General features: G+C 56.3%; 1 protein-coding gene across 1 annotated transcript; it reads left to right on the top strand.

Moving 5' to 3' along the window:
• The first annotated feature begins 3,143 nt into the window (after window positions 1-3,143).
• Window positions 3,144-21,754, top strand: MANBA (mannosidase beta). The gene is made up of 17 exons (XM_049786532.1): window positions 3,144-3,335; window positions 6,774-6,868; window positions 7,730-7,835; window positions 8,337-8,507; window positions 8,990-9,113; window positions 11,255-11,430; window positions 12,561-12,671; window positions 13,108-13,259; window positions 13,894-14,011; window positions 14,607-14,693; window positions 14,786-14,950; window positions 15,470-15,688; window positions 17,724-17,888; window positions 17,990-18,134; window positions 18,662-18,804; window positions 19,440-19,697; window positions 21,310-21,754. Exons 1-17 carry the CDS (start codon window positions 3,144-3,146, stop codon window positions 21,529-21,531), a joined length of 2,649 nt encoding a protein of 882 aa, XP_049642489.1. The 3' UTR covers window positions 21,532-21,754.
• The last annotated feature ends 606 nt before the right edge of the window (window positions 21,755-22,360 follow it).

Here is a 22,360-nt window from a genome sequence, read left to right as displayed (position 1 = left end):
GAATTATAGTCCAGTTGACCTGTTAATGGTAAATGAATATTAAATATTTGAAATTTTTTGTTCCTGTACAATTTTGCAATGTGACATTTTTTTTTAAAAGAGAGGTCTTTGCTTTCTTGTGTGGGTGTACTCACAATTTTTTAAAGTATGAACCACAGTTAACTAGTGGTCTCAGGGGTAGTGAAACACTCACTTTTTTTTTTAATGGCTTAGTTGCAAATGCTTCAGATACCATAACTGTGTTAAAGTGATGGGATGATTCAGATGAGCCATGTTTTGTGACGAAACTGTTAAATGATTGTTGGTTACCCTTACAAGTTGTCTTTATTTTATGAGGATCCCAGTGCAAGTCACTCAGTATTGTAAGATAGTGACATCTCATAAGACTTGTAATAGCTAAGGTTGAGCTTAAAGGAACTGTACATTAAAGTCTGTGTTCAAAGGCATTTGGGTCTTCCTCAATAATTCCAGCCCACATGAAACCCACACTTGATGTCAGCTTGTCTTAAGTGAGCTATGGATGGTGTTTCTCACAAAGGTATAACTGAGACAAACTGTGTTGTCCCTTAAAACTTCCGGTGGGGGGCCGGAGAGATAGCATGGAGGTAAGGCCTTTGCCTTTCCTGCAGAAGCACAGTGGTTCGAATCCCGGCACCCCACATGGTCCCCCCATGCCTGCCAGGGCGATTTCTGAGCATAGAGCCAGGAGTAACCCCTGAGTGCCGCCGGGTGTGACCCAAACCCCCCCACCCCCAAAAAAAGTTCTGTTGGAATCTCCTAGTCTAGACCCATGGGAAATGGGTGGTACTTGGCCCTTTTTGTCTTTGAGCCTTACCCTGTGGCCCTCGGTTTACTCCCGGCTGTGCTCAGAAACACTTGGGAGGCCAAATGGGATGCCAGGGATCAAACCCGGGTCAGCTGCGTGCAATGCAAATGCTATCTCTGTGGCCCCTGATTAGTGTTTTTGAGCTCAAACACTACCTAGGCAAGATGTTAATGTTCTATAGTAAAAGCCGAACATCTAAATTCTGGGGATTAAGAATTTAAAGAGTGGGGTGTGGGTTGGGGTGGGTAAGAAAAAAATTTAAAAAGTGGAAGTGGTCAGATTAAACTAGGTTGGAACTGTGATCTTGGACTGGGCAGTAATTTTTCTTAAGTGAAGGACATGATGTGAATGGTGTAACACCTCATTCAGTACTAGACAGGATCAGGTGTTTTGCATGCGGTAACTCCCAAGTTTTAGAACACCTCACGGTCTTGAGAAACACTTGGTCTTCACACACACATCACACCCTCGAGAGGTAACTACCGAGACATCTCTTGACCATAAGGACATGGGAACGGCGAATAAACACCCGAAGTCTCAATAGCCCTCCCTGAGGAACTGCGAGAAACTCGAGGGTGGTGACTAAAAGAATGGGTCTTGCAATCTGGGGCAGAAGTTAATAGTTGGTTTCCCTGGGTCTCTCTCTCCCTGGTCACTGCTGCTGCTGCTCCCAGGTCTACTTGCTCCTTTGGAACCTTGGTTATCGACCCAAGTCTTGTAGAAAGCATTTCTGACAGTCCTCAGTGGAATATGTTTTAGCCAAGGTTTTGTCCATTTTTCCTACTCCTTTCTGGGTGCCCCTTCTAGGGCCCGACAGGGCTGTTGCTCAGGGTGCCAGGAATTGGTATCAGGGCCCCCACTTTGCGAGGCAAGTGTTGTGTGTCTTTGCCAGGGCGTCTTGACCACTCCCGTATTCAAGAATATTTTGCGAAATGAGTTTTCTTAGCCACGTCATTGACCAGCTGTAGATGCTTGTCCCATTATGGATCCAAGTACTGTCGGGCCAGCCATGTCCAGAATCCCGCCAAGCCAGTTAGTTAGCCTTCGGGTAGACTGGCTCCGAGCCGTCTCCGTCCTGGAACGGCCTGTGCGAGACGTCGAGAGTGGACTGAAGTGAAGCGCGCAGGCTTTGTGCACTCTGTAGCCTCCGCCTCCGTGGACAGAAACTTGGGTCAGGACACCCTCTGCCTGGGTCCCGGGACCTAGACGGTCCCTTTTGCCCTGAAAGGGCTCCTCGGCGACTCCCCGTGTGAGAACGCGGGTGGGCGTTCCACGGCTGCCATGAGGACGCCGTCGCCTGCTCCCCCGGCCCCGCGCCCCGGAGACGGTCCTCGTCGGACCTTAGGACCGGACAGACTTGCTGGAGGTCAGGTGCCTAAGAGGATTTCCCGCGTAGTCCTTCCTGTGCCTTCATTTGAACTCCGTCCCTGAAAGCCTTCATGAGAATGAGAAAGACGTTCCGAGGGGCGAAATCCCACCCGACAGCGTGAGCTGTGCGTTCTGTCGCGCTGGCAAACGCCCAAGGGCCGGAGAGCGAGAGCTGCGGACGCCTGAGCGGGCACAGCCTGGAGGCAGGTGCTGGCCTCGCACGCGAGGGTCCCCGAGTCTGGGAGGGGGGCTCCCGGGCAGAGGCAGGCGCCGCCCGAAGCCGAGTCCGCCCGCGAAAGGCCCGGGCCCGAAGCGCGGGGAGCAGCCGGGTGCTCGGTGGCGGGTCTGTGCGCTCGCCGCAGTCGTCCGTTCTCTGTGAAGACAGACGTGCGGCGCCGAGCCTGCTTTCCCGCGTGAGTCCAGAGGCTCAGGCCACGAGCCGGCTTGGAAGCGAGCTCCCAAGTCGAGGAAGCGGCGCTGACGGGAGCGGAGTCTCGACGGCGGTTTGTGTGAGCGCGTGTGCGCGTGACATCCAGCTGCTCGGAAAGCGCGCGTGGCGGCCCGGAGGACCAGCGGGGGCCAGCGGAGTGCAGGGCAGCGCCCTCCCTCCCGCCCGCCCGCCCGCCCCGTCCCCACTGTGCTCCCGCGGTGAACGGAGAGAACGGGCCGGCTTCGGTCCTGGGCGCCTCGCAGGGCGCCGCGGGCCGGCGGGAGGAGCCCGAGAGCGGAGAGCGGAGGCGGAGCGGAGCCCGGAAGAGCCCGGCTCGCGCGTGTCCCGGCCTGGCGCGCGGCCGCCCGCGCCATCCGATCCCGAGCGCCGCGCGCCCGGCGCAGCGAGGCCGGGGTCGCCCCTCGCTCGGCCCGACGCTCCCCGCGGCGCGGGCCCCGCAGGCCGAGGGCAGGAGGGCCGGGGCGGGCGGCGGCGAGGGCCCGCGCTTCCGCGTCCGCCATGGGGCCGCTCTGGCCGCCGCTGCTGCTGGGCGCGCTGTGCTGGGCGCCGGCGTGGACGTGGGCGTCGGCGGGGCCCCGCCACGGCCTGAGCGGCGCCTGGACCGTGCGCAACGCCAACGGCTCGCTGCAGCTGCCCGGCGCCGTGCCCGGCTGCGTGCACACCGCGCTGCGGCGACGGGGCCTCATCCAGGTAGGCGCGCCGGGGGGACTCGAACGGCGGCCGGCCTCCCTGCCTGTCCGCGGTGGGCGTCGCGCGGCGCCCAGTGGCCCAGGCCTCTCCGGCCGCCGGGCAGCGGGAGCCTGGCCGAGGCCACAGACGGCGCTTCCAGCCGCGTGTCCCGGACACCGGCGCGCCCGCCTGCCTCGGGATCTGCCCCGAGCACTGAGCGGCAGCGCCAGGTCCGGCCCAGCCCGAGGCGCAACGAAACGAGACCCGAAGCCCAGAGTGCCCCCCCCCCCGAGGGACACGCGGGCCCACTCTTGGACACCGAGGCACGAAGGCCCCCCGCTGCCGCTAGCCGCTCTTGAGAAAACAGTCTTGGGCCCGGAGAGACGGCGACGGCACAGCGGCGTTTGCCTCGCAAGCGGCCGATCCAGGACCCAAGGTGGTCGGTTCGAATCCCGGGGTCCCATAGGGGCCCCCGTGCCTGCCACGAGCTGTTTCTGCGCAGACAGCCGGGAGGAACCCCTGAGCGCCGCCGGGTGTGGCCCAAAAACCAAAACCAAAAAAGAAAAAAAAGAAAACGATCTTCACTCACACTAAACATTTCAGGGCGGCACCCAGGGCTCCTTTTGGCCCTGCGTTCAGAAATCACCCCGGGCAGGCTCAGAGACTGAACCCTGGTCAGCCCGTGGAAGGCCAGTGTTCTCCCTGCCGTCCTCCAATAGCGATGACTTCACTGTGTGTGCGACTTATCCGGTAGTACTTGGGATAAGTTCTGCGGCTGAGTGCTTGAATTCAATGCCATCCAAAAAAACCTCTCTCTAACTTGAACTCTTTTTTGTTTGTTTGTTTGTTTGTTTTTGGGTCACACCTGGCAGCACTCAGGGGTTACTTCTGGCTCTACGCTCAGAAATCGCCCCCGGCAGGCTCGGGGGAACGGGAACGAATGGGATGCCGGGATTCGAACCACTGCAAATGCCCTACCTCCATGCTATCTCCCTGGCCCCTAACTTGAACTCCGTGGGGTCCTCAAACGCCTGTTTCGTTTCGTTTCGTTTTGACGTATTTGTGCTTTGGGCTACACCTTGCTGTGCTCGAGATTGTTAGCAGTTGCTAGGAATCTAACCAAAGTTGGCCTTATACAGGGCTTCACCTCCTGTGTTATCTCTCCAGTTCTGATTTTAGCGAACACAGAGCTGGCTTTGACACTCAGGCTGGGCCTCCCTCTAAGAAGGCCCGTGTTCGAGGTGCTCAGCACTCCCCTTGCCTTTGTCCCCACAGAATGAAGCCAACACTTTGAGCCAATCAGGGTGTTCCAAGTTCTGGGGCAGCATCGACGACCAGGGTGCCCTGGATGAAATCATTTTGTTTGTTTGTTTGTTTGTTTGTTTGTGGGCCATACCCAGCAGTGCTCAGGTGTTACTCCTGGCTCTGCACTCAGAAATAGTTCCTGGCAGGCTCAGGGGACCATACGGGATGCTGAGAATTGTCTGGTGTAGGCCACATGCAAGGCACATGCCCTACCACTATTCTATCCTTATCATTATCCTCAGCACTGAATAGTGTCCCAAACAAGGCTTTGTGACCCATAAACAAAAAACAAATCGTGAGGGGCTTGAGAGAGGGTTCATTGGATTGAGCACCTGCTTGCCTGTATGTAGGAGGTTTGGGCTGAAGAGGGAGGGAGGAGCTTCAGCAAAGATTGCTGGGAAAGTTCCTCTTTTATTCAGTTTGTTTTGTGGATTATTGGGTTACTGATCCTACCCTAATCAATAATCGAACTCCACTCTAGGGTGTGATCTGGTGGTAGTATATTGGTTTATCCCTTACTCGTTTTCTTCTCCCACCCTAGGGTGGGACCTGATTCTTGACAATAAAATCAGGGGGCTGAGGAAGGCAGGGGCACATTCTTCGGTCTTCTCCCACTGAGCTGTGCTCCATTTTAGGAGCAGAAAGCTTGGGTGGTTTGAATCCCTTGCGCTGGATTTGCTGCACCTGTTCTTGTACCTCTTCACTGTGTGAATTATTTCCTGCGGATCTCTACAACTAAAACTGTTCCCCTTGCCCTAATTGGACAGGGGAATGGGAGCTGCCTTTCCTGTCTGGGAGGTCGGTGGGAATGAAACCTCAACCAATCGCCTAGAAAACATAACTCCAGTGATCACACATGGCAGTGCTCGGGGGGGTTACTTTTAGCTCTGTACTCAGGAATCACTCCTGGTGGTGTTCAGAAGAACCTGGGATGATGGGGATCAAACTCAGGTCAGCCACATGCAAGGTCAGCACACTCCCCACTGTCCTATCTCTTCTGCCCTGTGTTTTTGTATTTGCTTGTTTGTTTTGGGTCACACCCAGCAACGCTCAGGTGTTACTCCTGGCTCTGTGCTCAGAAATCACCCCTGACAGGCTCAGGGGACCATGAAGGATGCTGGGACTCGAACCAGTGTTGGTGCTGGGTTGGCCGCTTGCAAGACACTGCACTATCTCTCCAGCCCCGCCCTGTGTTTTATTTCAAGACCACACAGTTTTAGTTACTGTTCTTAAAATGAATGCTGTTGTCTGTCATTAAAAGCAATACCAAAAATGAGTCTATACAGTTTGGACTCAGGTCACCTAATTTAATTCATTTTCCTCTGGACTGCTTTAACTCTTAGGTTTTCTGGGTCCTTTGCTTGTTTTGACCTTTTCCATCAGTGTCCAGGATTACTCCTGACATGGCTCAGGGAGACACAGGGGTGCCAGGATCAAACTGGTAAGCTGTGTACGAGTAGCCAAGTGTTCCAACACATTTTACTGTCTCACTAGCCCCAGTCCTGGGATTTGAACTAGGGTCCGCTTCATGCACATCAAGGCAGGGCCTTCCCTACTGCACTGTCTCTAAGCCTGGGCTGCTTTTGGGAGCCACCTCTACTGATGGGTGGTAGGGCATTTGCCTTGCATGCAGCCGATCCAGGAGAGACCGTAGTTCAAATCCCAGCCTCCCATATGGTCCCCTGTGCGTGCAGGAGCGATTTCTGAGTGCAGAGTCTGGAGCAACCCCTGAGCACTGCTGGGTGTGACCCAAAAACCAAACCAAACCAAACCAAACCAAAACAACCAACTGAAAAAATAAACAAACCACAAAAACCTACCACTCCAAATTCCCAGGAACCAACTGGTGTGGCCCACTTAGGGGAACAGTTCTTTCCACCCAGAGTTGCTGGCATTTATGTGTGGATTTATTTTACACTCACTGGATGTCTGTTTCTTTCTGTGGCACTGGGGCCCACAAGCAGCGGGACTGTGCTCTCTGCACACATGGGACTCTGGAACTTGGCTTATTGTTGATGCTGCGAGATTGCTGGATGCCCGTGACTTTGCCAGCTTGTGCTCTGGGCTGCTGCCGGGTCCTTTGGGCCTTGATTTGCTCCAGTTTTGAGAAGCTGACACATTCTTTCTTCCCCCGATGGGCTTCTGTGTCTGTAGGACCCTTACTACAGATTCAATGACCTGGAGTACAGGTGGATTGCTCTTGACAACTGGACCTACAGCACGGACTTCACACTCCCCACTGCCCTCAGGTCTGTGCATACTTCACCTTCCTTACCATTGTCCTCCAGTCTTTCTCCATTTTATCTATTTATTTTGGCCTTGGCTTCTTCAAGGGGATGGGACTTGGGGCCGGCACTGCAGCGCCTGCAGAGCTGCTACGCTCTGGCAATGGAAACCCAAGTCCAGCATTGCAGGTTTCACGATGTTCAGGACTTCCAAATAGATTTTCCATGGAGGCAGGAGGCAGAAGCTACCTCCACTTTGGGACCACACCTGACAGTGTTCAGGGCTTACTCCTGGCTCTGTGCTAAGGGATCACTCCTGGTGGGCTTGAGGGACCACGTGGCATGCCAGGGATCCAACTGGGGTTGGTCACATGCAAAGCAAATTCCCCTATGATATCTCTCTGGCCTCATGATTTTCTTTTAATTTAACTTTTGTTTGGGGGAGACAATGTTTTTTTTTTTTTGGTTTTTCGGACCACACCCGTTTGATGCTCAGGGGTTACTCCTGGCTAAGCGCTCAGGAATTGCCCCTGGCTTGGGGGGGACCATATGGGATGCCGGTGGATCGAACTGCGGTCCTTCCTTGGCTAGTGCTCGCAAGGCAGACACCTTACCTCTAGCGCCACCTCGCTGGCCCCGGGGGGAGACAATGTTGACCCCTGACTATACTCGGGGGTTTTCTATGGTGCCAAGGATTCAAATAGGTCTGCTCAGGAGTGCAAGGCAACTGCTTTTCTCCCTCCATCTCCCCTCTCTCTGGCCCTGTTCCTTGAGTTCTTATTAACAGAGAGACTTACCATAGTCAGCATTTGGTGTGTGTGTGTGTGTGTCTGTGTGTGTGTGTGTGTGTGTGTGTGTGTGTATAAATCTTAAAATTATTTTTAGGAAATGGAAGAATATCCACCTGATTTTTGAAGGAGTCGACACTGTGGCCCAAATCCTGCTGAATAATGTCACTATTGGGAAGACAGACAACATGTTTGTCAGATACGTGAGTGTGAGACCGCCGAGTCCACAAATACGCGAGTGGCAGTGGCACGCGTGCATGAAAACCTGTGTATCTACGTGTTCAGACACATGTTCATGCCTGTGTGACACGTGCTTCTGCTTCTGTGAGTTTGTACGAGAACATGTCGGTGCACACATGCGTTCTGTATGCCTGTATGCACCAGTGTATGTGCATTTGCGTGCCTGCTGACGTATCCTCCTACTTGCATGCGTGTCTCTGTGCTCACGCTCACATGCGCTGAGATGGCGTGACAGGCAGGCTGGTCCCTCGGGAGCCCCTAGTGGCCGATGCTGCGGATGCTGCTGGTCCTGGTCGGCACCTGAGGCCTCCTGGGTGCCCAGTGGGTCCTGCCCTGTGCTGGGGCTCGGTGGGAGGGGATGGCGGGCAGACCCCCGTCCAAGCCACCCGGCCCTGAGCGGTGACAGCCCCGCGTGCCAGAAGTGACTGTGTCCCTGTTTCCCTTTATCTCTCTGGGTCCCGCAGGGCTTTCCCGTGGGCCACTTGCTTCAGGCCCAGAACCGGCTGGAGCTGCGCCTACTGTCCCCAGTGCTGTTTGCAGCATGGCAGAGCCGCAACTACCCGGGGCTCCCCGTGCCCCCCGCCTGCCCGCCGCTCGTGCAGAAAGGCGAGTGCCACGTCAACTTCATCCGCAAGGTGAGGGCCCCCCCCCCCCCTTGCCCTGGGCTTTCAGGGTCTGACCCGCCCCACCCTGGTCTGCATTTCTGTTCATACCAGGAGGGAGGAGGGCTAGATGGGGGATGGCTGGGGCACGAGGCCAGCTTGGAGCTGCACCCTGAAATCTGACCTTGGAAACCTAGAGCAGGGCCTGTAGAGGGTGCAGATGGCCCATTGGGAGGGTGTATCCGGAGGGGGGTTTCTGTGACCAGGAGTTGTTCAGGGGCTCGCTGTTTCTGCCTCCTGCTGCCCCCCTCAGTTTTGGAGTCCCTTCCCTGTGCAGAGGCACCACCTTGCTCCTTCCAATCCATCTAGCCTCCCTAGCATGGAGTGGCCAGACAGGGGTGTGGGATGGTGGGCCGTGGGGACCCAGGGACCCTTAGCAGAGCTGTGGCCCAGCCTGTCCCTCGGGGGGACCCTGGTCTCTGATGCCGCCAATGGCCATCGTGTGTCTGCTCCAGGCACAGTGCTCTTTCAGCTGGGACTGGGGCCCTGCCTTTCCCACCATGGGCATTTGGAAGGATGTCTGGCTGGAGGGCTACAGCACCTGCCGCCTGGACTACCTCACCTTCGCGCCGCTCTACAGTGAGTACCCCCTCCCTCACGCTCTGGTTCTTGGGGCCCCCGTGACCAAGCTGGTCTGTCAGAAAGTGGGCTTCTTGGGCTGGAGCGATAACACAGCAGTAAGGTGTTTGCCTTGTACACGACTAACACAGCACAGATGGTGGTTCGAATCCTGGCATCCCATATGGTCCCCTGTGCCTGTCGGGTGATTTCTAAGCACAGAGCCAGGAGTAACTCCTGAGCACTGGTGGGTATGACCGCCCCCCAAAACAGTGGGCTTTTGGAGGAATCTGCAGCGCTTTGGGACACAGATTTGCCTGCTCCGCTGCATCTAGTGGCCTGGCCTGCTCCCTTCTCCTGGCTGAACCTTCTGAGGGAGGCTGGCCCTTTTCTGCTTTCAAACGTTCTATTTCTTTCCTTTTATTTTTTGGTAGTTCTCGGGGTTTACCCCTAACTCTGCACTCAGGAATTACTCCTGGTGGTGCACAGGGAACCCTATGGGATGCTGGGGACTGAATCCGGGTTGGTCTGTGGCTCTCGCCTCTCTGTTCTTTTTTTTTTTTTTTGGGGGGGGGGTTTCGGGCCACACCCGGCAGCGCTCAGAGGTTTCTCCTGGCTCTACTCCGAAATCGCTCCTGGCAGGCTCGGGGGACCCTATGGGATGCCAGGATTGAACCACTGTCCTGCATGCAAGGCCAATGCCCTCCCTCCACGCTATCTCTCCAGCCCTCCCTCTTTCCAATTCTATGGGATAACAGTGGTGCTCAGAGCTCACTCCTTGCTCTGTCCTAGTGGTCATGGATAGATGGTGAGGCCTTTCTCGGCCCAGCCCGGCACCTGCAGCCCCTTTGGCCCGTGGGTCTGTGGGTTCCAAGGAAATGATCCACAGGCAGTCAGATGCAGCTTCAGGAGGAACCCGGCTTTGTTATAAGGCCCTCACCGCCATGTGCATATTCCTCCCTCACAAGGCCTTTAAACTAAGCAGCCTCTGTCCTGCTTTCATCCATCCTGTGGGAGGGTCTCCCAGTCCAGGTGAGGTAGGCAGGAAGTTGGGGGAGGGGTGACACGCCCACTGTCACGTGATGCGGGCCTGGGTTTCCCATGCACTGCCAGTCTGCATTTCCTGCCTTGCCCTGTTCTTCCTCTGGAGCCTGGCACCCCGAGCTCTTCCTGTGCCGCCCCTGCGGCTCCTCACCTCTCCCCAGGATAGCCCCAGGCCACCTCCGCCTGTGCCTCTCTGTGGAATTTCACTCTCCGGTTTCTTTTTCCTGCTCAGGGGAGCCCCAGCTTCTTTGCACTCACTGTTCTTGACCCAGAATCAGTGCTTAGTAGACGGGCTGCTCCCAGCCGACTGCTGGGTGATTTCCCAGAGCAAAGTGTGACGAGTCTCCGTGGGCCACGGGGAGCCAAATGTAGCTGACACTGCAGTGCACACACAGAGCCCTGTAGTAGCACACACACAACCTCAGGCAACGCAGCTCAAGCACATGCATTCTCACATACGCGTTCTCATAGACACACATCCTTACACACATTGTCGCATATTCTCACACATAGACTGACATACACATTTTCACATATACGTTCTCACATGCACTCTCTTTTTTGGCTATTTATTGTTTTTTGGGTTTTTTTTTTTTTGGTTTTTGGACCACACCCGGTGACACTCGGGGGTCCACTCCTGGCTATGTGCTCAGACATTGCTCCTGGCTTGGGGGACCATATGAGACGCCAGGGGATCGAACCCCAATTCGTCCTAGGTTAGTGCGTGCAAGGCAGAGGCCTTATGCCCTGCACCACCGCTCCGGCTCCTCTCACATGCATTCTTTTTTTTTTTTTTTTTTTGGTTTTTGGGCCACACCCGGCTGTGCTCAGGGATTACTCCTGGCTGTCTGCTCAGAAATAGCTCCTGGCAGGCACGGGGGACCCTATGGGACACTGGGATTCGAACCAACCACCTTTGGTCCTGGATCGGCTGCTTGCAAGGCAAACACCACTGTGCTATCTCTCCGGGCCCTCACATGCATTCTTATAGACATTCTCACACATGTTCTCTTGCACATACATCCTCACACATATTCTCATTCATGCACACACAGCCGTGTCACACATTTTTTCACACGTGCAGCCTCATGCAGAGCAATTCTCCTCTTGTGCCCCAGATGATACAGCAAGGACGTGGGATCTTGACATCGAAGCTGCTTTTGAGGTGATGGGCTTGGGGCCGCTCAGGGGCCTGGCAATCATCACCCTCCCCGAGCTGCTTGTCCAGCAGAAACTCGCCCTTTCCCTCCCGCCTGGAAAAAGCGTTGCTGAGCTGGGAGTGAGAATCAACCCGGTGAGTTGAGTGCTGGGGACACTGCGGGGCCGGGCATGCCGCAGCCCCAGGCTTGTCTCTGGCACCACACAGTCCCCAGAGCGCCGCTGGTGTGGTCCTTTTCCCCAAAACTAGACAAAAAAGTGTTGAGTCCGAGTGGCTGGGCACGGGGGGTGGGGGGGGTGGGGGGGGGGAGGAGGCCGTGCACTTTTGCTCGAAGGCTCCTCTCCACGACATGCTCCTGTTCAGGTCCAAACCGTCACACTGGGGGACAATGTGGCCCCGCCTTCCCCTGGAAAAGTAGCCATGCTGTATGTAGCCTTGCACTGAGGATTTCCTAATCCTAAACCCAGGCACAATCTCATGGTGACCTAGGGGAGCTCCCGGACCTGTGCTCTGTCATGGGTGAAGCTGGGCTGGCTGTCACTTCCCTGTCCCCTGTTTCTCTTTCCTCTCATTGATAAACATGGAGCAGACTGCCTTGAGGGTCAGTCTCTGGGGCCGAGTCCTGCTGCCCTCCTTCTTCCTTCTCCTTTGTTGCTCCTGCCAACCCCCTGGCACTGGGTTGTTTTTCACTGAGGTGTTCTCGCATAGTTACCAGAGACAAAGTACCACGGACCCACCACCTGCAGGGCCCAAGACTCCTCATACTGGTTTAACTTCTTCGTTTGGGACCACAGCTGGCAGTGCTCAGGGCTTATTCCAGGCTTTGCATTCAGGAATTACTCACAGACTTGGGGGTGCATATGAGGTGCCATGGATCAAACCTGGGAAGGTCACGTAAAGCAAGCACCCTCCCTGCTGTTCCCCAGCATCTTGATTTCTATTTGTTTTTCTGGGGGGGGGGACCACACCCAGTGGTCCTGATTCTCCACTCAGGCTCTCCGGGGACTCTAAGGGGCGCAGGGGATTGACCCTGTGTCAGTTGCGTGCAAGACAAATGCTTTCCCTGCTGTACCACAGTTCTGGCCCCAGTGTCTCAACTTCTCAGTGCCCTCCCTAGGTGGGTATGATTTGTGTCATGGAAGGAGATCAGCGTTATTTTAGGTTGTAGTTTCCCTGCCTGACGGGAATTTCGACAGTACTCAGAATCTCTAAGTCTTTAGCTACATCCCAGGTTACTTTCAATGACTTACATTATTTTTTAAAAGAATATTAGTGTCGAAATGTGGTGGCCTCATGGATTCGGGAACCAGACTGGCTACAACATGTCCGTTGAGTTTGTACTGGACGGGGACACGTATATCACAAAGACAGTGAAGGTAGGAACTACTGGGCACCGCTGGGTGTTGATGGGCACTGCTAGGCACTGTTGGGCCCTCTTGGGCATTGCTGGGTGCTGGGACCATCTAATTCAAATAGTGACTTAGGCCTTTGTTGGAAAAAACCAGCAGACCCACCGCCCCCGACCCTAGGCTTCTGGGGTCAGGAATGCAGGCTCACCCTGCAAGCAGTAACTGCTGGTATGTATGAGTGTGTGAGATCATGTATGAGTGTGCGTGTGTATGTGTAAAAGTGAGAGTGTATGTGTGAAAGTGAGTGTGATGTGAGGTTGAGTATCTTGAGAGTGTGTGTGTGAGAATGTGAGTGTTGTGTGTGTGAGTGTGAGAGAGAAAGGGAGGGAGGGACAGCTTCCCTCCCTTTGAAGAATTGGCCCTGAGTTTCATAGGACACTGACTTCTTGATATGTTCACACAGGTTTATTTTAGGACAGTGGAGCTGGTGGAGGAGAAAATACAAGGGTCTGAGGGCTTGAGTTTCTACTTCAAGATTAACGGGCTCCCCATATTTCTGAAAGGCTCCAACTGGGTCCCCGCCGATTCCTTCCAGGACAGGGTAACACCCGCCCTGTACGTCGCAGCCTGCCTCCCTGCCCGAGAGCACGCCTGAGCTGGGGCTCCCCACTCTTTCTCCCTCCTCTCCCCCTTCTGCTTGCTTCTGGACACCCCAACATCCAGACCATTATGCCTTAATTTATTTTTGGTTTTGGGGCCACACCCAGCAGCACTCAGGGTTACTCTTGGTTCTGTGCTCAGAAATTGCTCCTGGCATGCTCTGGTGATTATATGGGGTGCCAGGGATGGGACCTGGGCCCATCCCGGGTCGGCCACCTGTAAGGCAAATGCCAACCCCTGTGTTATCTCTCCGGTCCTCATCATTATGCCTTTAAAATGGGATTTTGTAATAGATCTTTGAAATGTCTTTACTAGCCATGCAGAATCTTTAAAATGTTGTTTTTGGACATCCCTGAATTTCATTTTTTTTTTGGGGGGGGGGTCATACCCAGCAGCGCTCAGGGGTTCCTCCTGGCTCTACACTCAGAAATCGCTCCTGGCAGGCTCGGGGGACCATATGGGCTGCCGGGATTCGAACCACCGTCCTTCTGCACGCAAGGCAAATGCCTTACTCCATGCTATCTCTCTGGCCCCAATCCCTGAATTTCTTTTGGACATCTCTGCATTTGCTTTTTGGTTTCATCCGCAGGCTACAGCGTCTCTTGCAGTCAGTGGTGGATGCTAACATGAATGTGCTACGGGTCTGGGGTGGTGGCATCTATGAGCAGGACGAGTTCTACCGGCTCTGCAACGAGCTGGGGATCATGGTGAGTGTGTGTGAGTGTGTGTAGGTGTGTGCACGTACGAGTGAGTGTGAGTGTGTAGGAGTTCTGTTCCTTTCCTCTTGGTTTATAGGGCATTTTTATCATACATGGCCGTATACATCTTTCAGGTTTTTCCAGACAGCGAGGCGGTCGCTCTTAGCACTGCAGGCGCCTCCTGATTTTGTGCCCCTTGATCCCAGGACACCCCATGGGCCAGTGTTTGCGGTGTTTGTGCCGAATCTCCCAAGATCGAGGGCACCTGCTCCTGGTCTTCCTTGAGTTCACTCCTGGGCTGTGAAAAGTTCATCCTTTTTTGGGGAGATGGGGAGATTAGGCCAATACCAGCAGTGCTCAGGGGTTACCCTTGGCTCTGTGTCCAGAAATTACTCCCGGCAGGTTTGGGGAACCTGTGGGATGCTGGGGATCAAACCCAGATTGGCTCCATGCAAGGTGAACATCCTCTCCACTGTGCCCTGTCTCCACCCCAGTTTATTCTTTGTACAGGGTGTGTAGAGCAGCTGGTACGGGCTGGGCCAACACTCCATTCCTGCTGAGGGCTGGGGTACCCGGGGCCCTCTCATGCATGTCTTCTGGGCAGGTGTGGCAGGACCTGATGTTCGCCTGTGCCCTGTACCCCACGGACGAGTCTTTCCTCAGCTCTGTGCGCACTGAGGTTGCCCAGCAGGTAAGACCCACAGCGGGTGCCACCTCCTGGGGCTTCAGGGCTTCCTCCCTCCCGAGCTCCGGGGACTGAGGGTCCTCATGCTTCCGTGCCAGGTCCAGAGACTGAAGCCTCACCCCTGCATCATCCTGTGGAGTGGCAACAACGAGAACGAGCTGGCGCTGGTGGCCGACTGGTTCCACACGGCTGCCCACGCGGGTGCCTATCGCGCTGACTACGTGACACTCTACGTGAAGACCATCCGCTCCGTGGTGCTGGCAGTGCGTGCCCTGCTCCACCTGCGCTTCTCCTGCTGCTTCCACTGCTCCCAGTTCTCTGCTCGGGGACCACTGGGTAGAAACCGTGCGTGGGATCCAGCCCTTAAGCCTCTCTCCTGCCAGGGAGTCCGGTGCTGTTTGAGGGGGAACCCACAGTGGTGCGCAGGGCTGACTCCTGCACCATGTTCCTGGCTGCTTCCTGGCTCTGTGTTCAGTGACTCGTGCCCTGGGGCTCACTCCTGCTCTGTGCTCAGAACTCACTCGGACTCTGCTCAGGGCTGATTGCTGGCTCTGTGCTCAGGGTTCATAGCTGCCGGTGTTCAGGGGACTGTCTGTCATACCAGGTGTCTGCGTGTAAAGTGCCCTGCCTGCGCGTCTCTCCTGCCCTCACCTTGCTCTTCTGCATGCATTGAGCTGCCCCTTCCTTGCCGGTGCATTCTCTCCTGCCCTGTCACCTCTGAGCAGGGAAACAGCGAGTGATGCCCTGGGCGGTTGAAATGTACCTCGTTTCCTCTCCTCCAGAGAGACAGAACACGCCCGTTCATCGCCTCTAGCCCCACCAACGGCGCCCAGTCAGTGGCTGAGGGCTGGCTGGCAGCTGACCCGGACAGCAGCTTGTATGGAGACACACACTTCTACGACTACACACTGAACTGCTGGGACTGGAGTGTGTTTCCCAAGGCACGCCTGGTGTCCGAGTATGGCTATCAGTCCTGGCCGTCCTTCAGCACACTGCAGCAGGTGGGTGGGCATGGGGTTGGGGGCCAGGCCTGCCCGCCTCTTGGGGGTATGTTCGTGAGCCACGTGGGGAGGGATTGGCAGCTCTGCACGGCCATGACATTCTTTTTTTTTCTTTAATTTTTTTTTTTTATTTTTAATTATGAGAACAGAGATGCAAAGAAAGAGGACAAGGTAAAGTTACAGTGGAAGGACAATCACCCATAACATAATTCTCAGAAGTCCCCTTGCTGATATCTTAACTTTGAACTTTCAGCCAAAGAACATTAAGATAAATAAGACAGAATCCATGTACAATTACTTTGTCCCTCAAGTCCCCAGATTGTAACACATTATAATATTTCTTAACAGCACACAAGGCAATCTAAAGCCATAAAACTTATGTAACTCCTTAAACATTACAGGCATAGTATTTTTCTATATTTCCATGTACATGCATATTAGCTTAAGTTAACCTCAAATTTAAGTGTTTTTTTTTTTTTTTTTTAAGGATCAGAGTCAAAGGAGCACAGTAAAAATGGTGTTAGAGTGGCAGTTGTTGTTTGCATAGGCCCACCAAAATATGAGGGACATGGAAAGGAATAATCTTGGCCTAAATACAAAGAGACCTGACCCCTGAAGTTTCCTGGCACAAGACCAACTCTAGGCTCCAGGCAAGCTAGATCGTCCAATCCAAAACATTGTCTGTAGTGTCAACACACTTTTATTTTTCACACAGTCTCTGTTGTTGGTATCATGTTTCTGTATTAAAGATCCTGGAATCTGCATATCCTACATTGAAGTCAGGATGTGGAGCATCCTCTCCTTTCACCTCACAATCAAAGAGCAATGCAGGGAGCCCTGTCCTGTAAGCAGGTCGTTGTTATTGTTAAGTCTTCTCAGTGTTAAGGGAAGTCTCTTTTGAGCAGGTCGATGTTTGAGCAGTGTAGGGTCTTCCGTGGTAGAGGATTGCTTCCAGATGATGTTATAGACCAGCCTGGATGTTTCGTGGATGGCTCCCCTGGTTCAGGGGTGAATGGAAAATGCCCTTTCTTCTGAGGTCTGTGCCAGGTCGTTATGTCAATGTTTAGGGTGTAAGGTCCCTTTGCACTACAAGATTTGTGCGTTCCAATCTCTATTAGATAGGATCTTATTTGTATGTATAGTATTTTCCCATTTTAATGTGCCTATGCAAAAAAGGAGCAATGCCACGTGGTGTTATTGGCGCATATGGGGGCCATAAGAACAAGTCCAACTGATTCCCATGATATGGTTCAATCATAAGCATTAAACTGGGGGACGCTTTCACCAAAATTCCTTGTTAAACAGCTCATAAAGAGAAGATAAAAAGTGGTTAGAATCGTCACTGTATAAGACATTTAGCAAGAATTATAACTGTCAGAGAAAAAACAAAATATTTTAAAGAAATACGTGTCCATTTTATGTATGTATGTTATGAAACAGTTTGGGGTTGTTGCACACAATGCATGGCTTTGGTCTGTGATTAGGATTGTACAGTACTGAAGTTAAAAAGAGTAATGTAGGTTAGTGACTTTGGGGGGCTTAGAGAGTTAAGGAGAAAAAAGAGCTTTGTAGGGTTGTGGAATAGGGGCAGAATACAAAATGAACATTCTGGATAAGCAAAACATAACATAAATATAAGGAATACTCTTAATGCTTAAAGTAGTTTTTGGATGCATAGGGAGGAATTTCTCCCCCCCTCCCCCCAGGGCCTGATTAACCAGGCGTGGCCCTGAAGACCTTCATGGTGTGGGGGGATCTCGGTCCCCTGGACGGCCATGACATTCTTTACCTCTAGTCTCCCGGGACTAAGGCACAGGGATGAGCAAGAGACCTAGTTCTCCCATGAATCTGTCCAATAATCTTGGCAAGTTCCTTCCAAATTGCACCAGAATGTTCCCATTTATCGGATGCAACACCCGGACTTCATGATGCCTAATGGTTCCGCTCACGTCCTGAATGTTTCCCTGTGGTTCCTCCTCTGTCCCTTCAGGGCCCTTCCAAGTTCCCCTCAGACTTGCCCCTTCCGCCCTCTCAGGTCTCAGCTCCCGAGGACTGGTTCCCCGACAGCCCCTTCCTCACCCACCGGCAGCACCATCAAGGGGGCAACCAGGAGATGCTGAGGCAGGTGGCCCTGAATTTCAACCTGTCCCGGAGCGCAGACCCGCAGCAGCAGCTCCGAGACACCATCTACCTGACCCAGGTGAGCTGGGGGTTCCCAGCTGTGTGTGTGCTGTGACGATCCAGGTCCCAGAGCACCCTCCGTGCGCCCCACTGCCCCCCCGGTGTCCCGCCTCCCCGCAGGTGATGCAGGCCCAGTGTGTGAAGAGCGAGACCGAGTTCTACCGTGGCAGCCGCAGCGAGCTGGAGTCGGGCCGGGGCCACACCATGGGCGCGCTCTACTGGATGCTGAGCGACATCTGGCCTGCCCCGTCCTGGGCCTCGCTCGGTGGGTCCCGGAGGCCCAGGGCGAGGAACTCACTCCTCATGCCCGTGAATCTGCCCTGAGGTGCTCGTGCGGGTCTGGCGGTGGCGGTGGCGGTGGCGGTGGAGCCCCGCAGCTGCTGGGTGTGCCTCGGGCGGTGTCGTGTCGGCGGTCCTGTGCCCTGGAGGGAGAGTTTCGGGGCAGATGGGTTGAGAGGAGCCAGTGGGCGCTTTTAGCGTCCGGGAACCTGGAGCAGCGCCTGCAGATGGGGCAGGATCCTGGCCCGGGGAAACGCCCGCACGATGGGCCTTCCCCCAGCGCCCCCCGTTGATTGGTTTGCCCACCCTCGGTCGGTCCCTCTCCCTCCCTCCCTCCCTCCCTCCCTCCCTCCCTCCCTCCCTCCCTTCTTCCCTTCCTTCCCTGCGTCCTTCCTCACTCCTTCCTCTTCTCTCCTTCCTCTCTCTCGCCCTCCTGTCCCTCTCCCTCTCCGTCTCCCGTCCTCTCCGGCCGGGCCCCGCGTGGGCCTCCGCCTCCCGCCCGTCCGCCCGCAGAGCACGGGGGCAAGTGGAAGATGCTGCACTACTTGGCCCGCCGCTTCTTCGCGCCGCTGCTGCCCGTGGCCCAGGAGCGGGCCGGGGCGCTCGAGGTGGTCGCGCTGTCGGACCTGCGCGCGCCGCTGACCGTCCGGCTGCAGGTGGGCCCGGGCGCGCCTCGGCGGCCGGGGCCGGGGCCGGGGCCGGGGCCGGGGCCGGGGCCGGGGCCGGGCGGGAAGGCCTGGGACGGACGGAGGGCGGAGCCTGGGAGGGAGGGAGGGAGGGAGGGAGGGCGGAGCCTGGGAGGGAGGGAGGGCGGGGCCTGGGAGGGAGGGCGGAGCCTGGGAGGGCGGAGCCTGGGAGGGAGGGAGGAGCCTGGGAGGGAGGGAGGGAGGGCGGAGCCTGGGAGGGAGGGAGGAGCCTGGGAGGGAGGGAGGGAGGGCGGAGCCTGGGAGGGAGGAAGGGCGGAGCCTGGGAGGGAGGGCGGAGCCTGGGAGGGAGGGAGGAAGGGAGGGCGGAGCCTGGGAGGGAGGAAGGGCGGAGCCTGGGAGGGAGGGAGGGCGGAGCCTGGGAGGGAGGGAGGGAGGAAGGGAGGGCGGAGCCTGGGAGGGAGGGAGGGCGGAGCCTGGGAGGGAGGGAGGGAGGAGCCTGGGAGGGAGGGAGGGAGGAGCCTGGGAGGGAGGAAGGGCGGAGCCTGGGAGGGAGGGAGGGAGGGCGGGGCCTGGGAGGGAGGGAGGGCGGGGCCTGGGAGGGAGGGCGGAGCCCGAGCCCCGCTGAGCCCGTCCGCGCCCCGCAGGTGCAGCTGTTCGCCTGGAGCTCGCTGCGGCCGCGCTGCTCGCTCGTCCTGGCCCCGGCGCAGCTGGCGCCCGGCGCGGCCTCGCTGCTGTGGCGGGCGCCGCTGCCCCCCCTGCTGGCGCGCTGCGGCAACTGCACGCGCGCGTCCTGCCTGCTGCGGCTGCGGCTGCGGGCCGGCGGCCGGCCCCGCGGCCCCGACAACCACCTGTTCCTGGCGCCGCTCAAGGCCGCGCAGGGGCTGCGCGACCCACGACTCGCTGTGAGCCCGGCTGCCGGGGGCGGGGGCGGGTGGGGGGCGGCCCGGGGCCTTCGCGCGGGACTCGCCGGGCCGCGCATCTCCCTCGAGAAGCGCCTCCTTCTCCTCTCCGGACTTCCTCCAGGGCCTCCCGCGCTCACCTCCCCTTGTCCCCCGCCCGAGACCCCCAGGCCACAGCACCCCATCCTCGGGGGCCGGCAGGGGCGTCCCAGGGCCACGGTGGCCTTTAGAACCGGCCGGAACACAGCAGGGAAGGCTTGGCCTCGCATGTGGCTACTTGGGTCCGAGCCCTGAGCACTGCCAGGACTGAGTTCTCCAGCTTAGACCCAGGAGTAAGCCCTCATCACCGCCAGGTGTGGCCGCCACATTTGAAAAAGGAAAATTAGCCATAGTCCAGTGGGTAAGGTCCTGCATACATCAGACCAACCCACGTTTGATCCTCAGCATCCTCTATGGTTCTCCACCCACGGTCAGGAGCGATTCCTGAGTGCAGAGCCAGGAATAGACCCTGAGCAAGACTGGGTATGACCCCACCCAAAAAAAAAAAGCCCAAACAAAAACAACAGCTGGACAGGAACAGATACTACGGAGAGGGCATCCTTTAAAAGTAAATGAACAAATTTAAATTTAGGGGCTGGAGCAATAGCACAGCAATAGGGTATTTGCCTTGCATGTGGCTGACCTGGGACAGACGGGTTCCATTGCTGGCATCCTATATGGTCTCCTGAGCCTGCCAGGAGTACCTCCTGAGTGCTGCCCAAAAACCAAATAAATAAAATAAAACAAATAGGGGTTGGAGCAATAGCACAGCGGTAAGGTGTTTGCCTTGCACGCGGCCAACACAGGACAGACCCAGTTCAAATCCTGACATCCCATATGATCCCCCGAGCCTGGCAGGACTGCAGAGCCAGGAGTAACCCCTGAGCAATGCCGGGTGTGGCCCAAACACCAAAAAAATAAATAAATAAAATAACTTGAGGGGCCAGAGCGATAGCATAGCAGTAGGGCGTTGCCTTGCTCGTGGCTGACCCAGGACGGACAGACTTGGGATGTATTCACGGTGTTCCATAGGTTCACCAAGCCAGGAGTGACCCCTGAGTGTCATGAGTTGTGGCCCAAAGATGAAAACCAAACTTGAGGCCCGAGTGATATCGTGGGGAAGGCATTCGCTTTGCACGTGGCCAACCCATGTTTGATCCCCACCATCCCATCTGGTCCCCTGAGCATGCTAAGAGTGGTTCCTGAGCACCACCAGATGTGGCCCAAAACAAACAAAAGCCCAGCAGACAAAGGACCCCTGTTCTGTGGTGGCGAGAGCCAGCCTGGAACTGTGGGCTGGCTTTGGTGCTCCCGGCATTCAGCGGTGGCTCAAGTTGCTGTTGGCTTCTTGCTCACACACTTGACTCCCAAGTGCTGCGTGCCAGGTTGGGGCTGCTTGACAGCTCTAGTCCCTGGCTCTGTCTGCAGGGAGGTGACCCAGGGCCCTTCTTGGTGGTCTCAGGGCCCACATGTCCCAAGTGTCACACGGCTACAGGGTCCGATAGCGCTGGGTCAGGCAATGGAGTGGGCATGGTAGGGACATCCTGAGCTCAGCCATCCCTAACCCTGTCTCCAGGTGAACATCTCTCAGCAAGGGGACGCGTTTGCCTTCACACTGGAGACACAGGCTGTGGCAGCCTTTGTGTGGCTGGACGTGGGGAACATCCCAGGGCGGTTCAGCGACAACGGCTTCCTCCTGACAACACGGACACGCGTCGTGCAGTTCTACCCCTGGGCACCCACCAGCGTAAGCGACCTGAGGCATGAGCTCCACGTGACGACACTGGCCGACATCTGAGGCGTCAGTTCTGCCATCTTGGGGGATGCCTGCTGCCAGTCTTTTGGCCCTGGACATGGCTCTCTGGAGGAAGGACTGCTCGAACCTGGGTTGGGAGTCGGTGGAGTCCGAGCGAGGGAGATGGAAGGGGCCACTAAGGGCTGAGCTTGTCTTTACTGCTGTGAGAACTTTTCGTGTGCTTAGTGATGGGGAACTTGAAGGCTTATAAATTCTGTTCACCCTTCACCCTGTTTGTCTGTGGCTCTTGTCCTGCCCAGCTGGTTTTCTGGTGGCAGCTTTGGGGACTATGCCTGGGGCTCATGTCATAGGGGATTGGGATGGTCATGGACCGGGGACACACAGGGACGGGATGGAAGACTGATGGGATGGAAGATGGGGCAGACTGGGAACGGATGGATGACATGGGAGCACAGCAGTGAGGGAGGACCCAGAGGATCTGGGAGTGGGAATGGCTCTGGGCTGGGCTTGTGTCTCACCCCAGGTAGGGGGAGTTTTCCGCCCTCAGTGCCCCCTTGCTCTGCTGGCCCTGGGCCCTCAGTGGCAGATGCGGTGGGCCAGTGCTCACTTGGCCTTAGGAATGGGGCTGCACCACACAGCATGGCTTTTGCTCTCAGCACAACCACCTAGATGCAGCCCCAGGGTGGGGGGTTGGCGGTCAGCCCTCCTGTCTGCAGTGGGTCCCAGCACCTAGGAGCCGATCTTGGGGACCCTGCAACATGTGTTCACTGGGCCCCTCAGCTCCCTTGGGGCAGTTCTCCGGTGTTGAGAGGAGGTGCCTGCCCTCTTCTACCTGGCTTTCACTCTGTAGGGGGGTGGTGCTGGGGGACCC

This window comes from Suncus etruscus, chromosome 14 (genome assembly GCF_024139225.1).
Source record: "Suncus etruscus isolate mSunEtr1 chromosome 14, mSunEtr1.pri.cur, whole genome shotgun sequence".
Lineage (NCBI taxonomy): Eukaryota > Metazoa > Chordata > Mammalia > Eulipotyphla > Soricidae > Suncus > Suncus etruscus.
The sequence above is the reverse complement of the archived record's forward strand: the minus strand, read 5'-3'. Positions and strand labels throughout refer to the sequence as shown.

Excerpts from the sequence above, each read along its gene's own strand:
- MANBA (XM_049786532.1), top strand. The coding sequence starts at position 3,144 with ATGGGGCCGCTCTGGCCGCCGCTGCTGCTGGGCGCGCTGTGCTGGGCG. Across the intron at positions 3,336-6,773 it reads GGCGACGGGGCCTCATCCAG|GACCCTTACTACAGATTCAA; the intron begins GTAGGCGCGCCG and ends CTGTGTCTGTAG. Across the intron at positions 19,698-21,309 it reads TGCGCGACCCACGACTCGCT|GTGAACATCTCTCAGCAAGG; the intron begins GTGAGCCCGGCT and ends CCCTGTCTCCAG.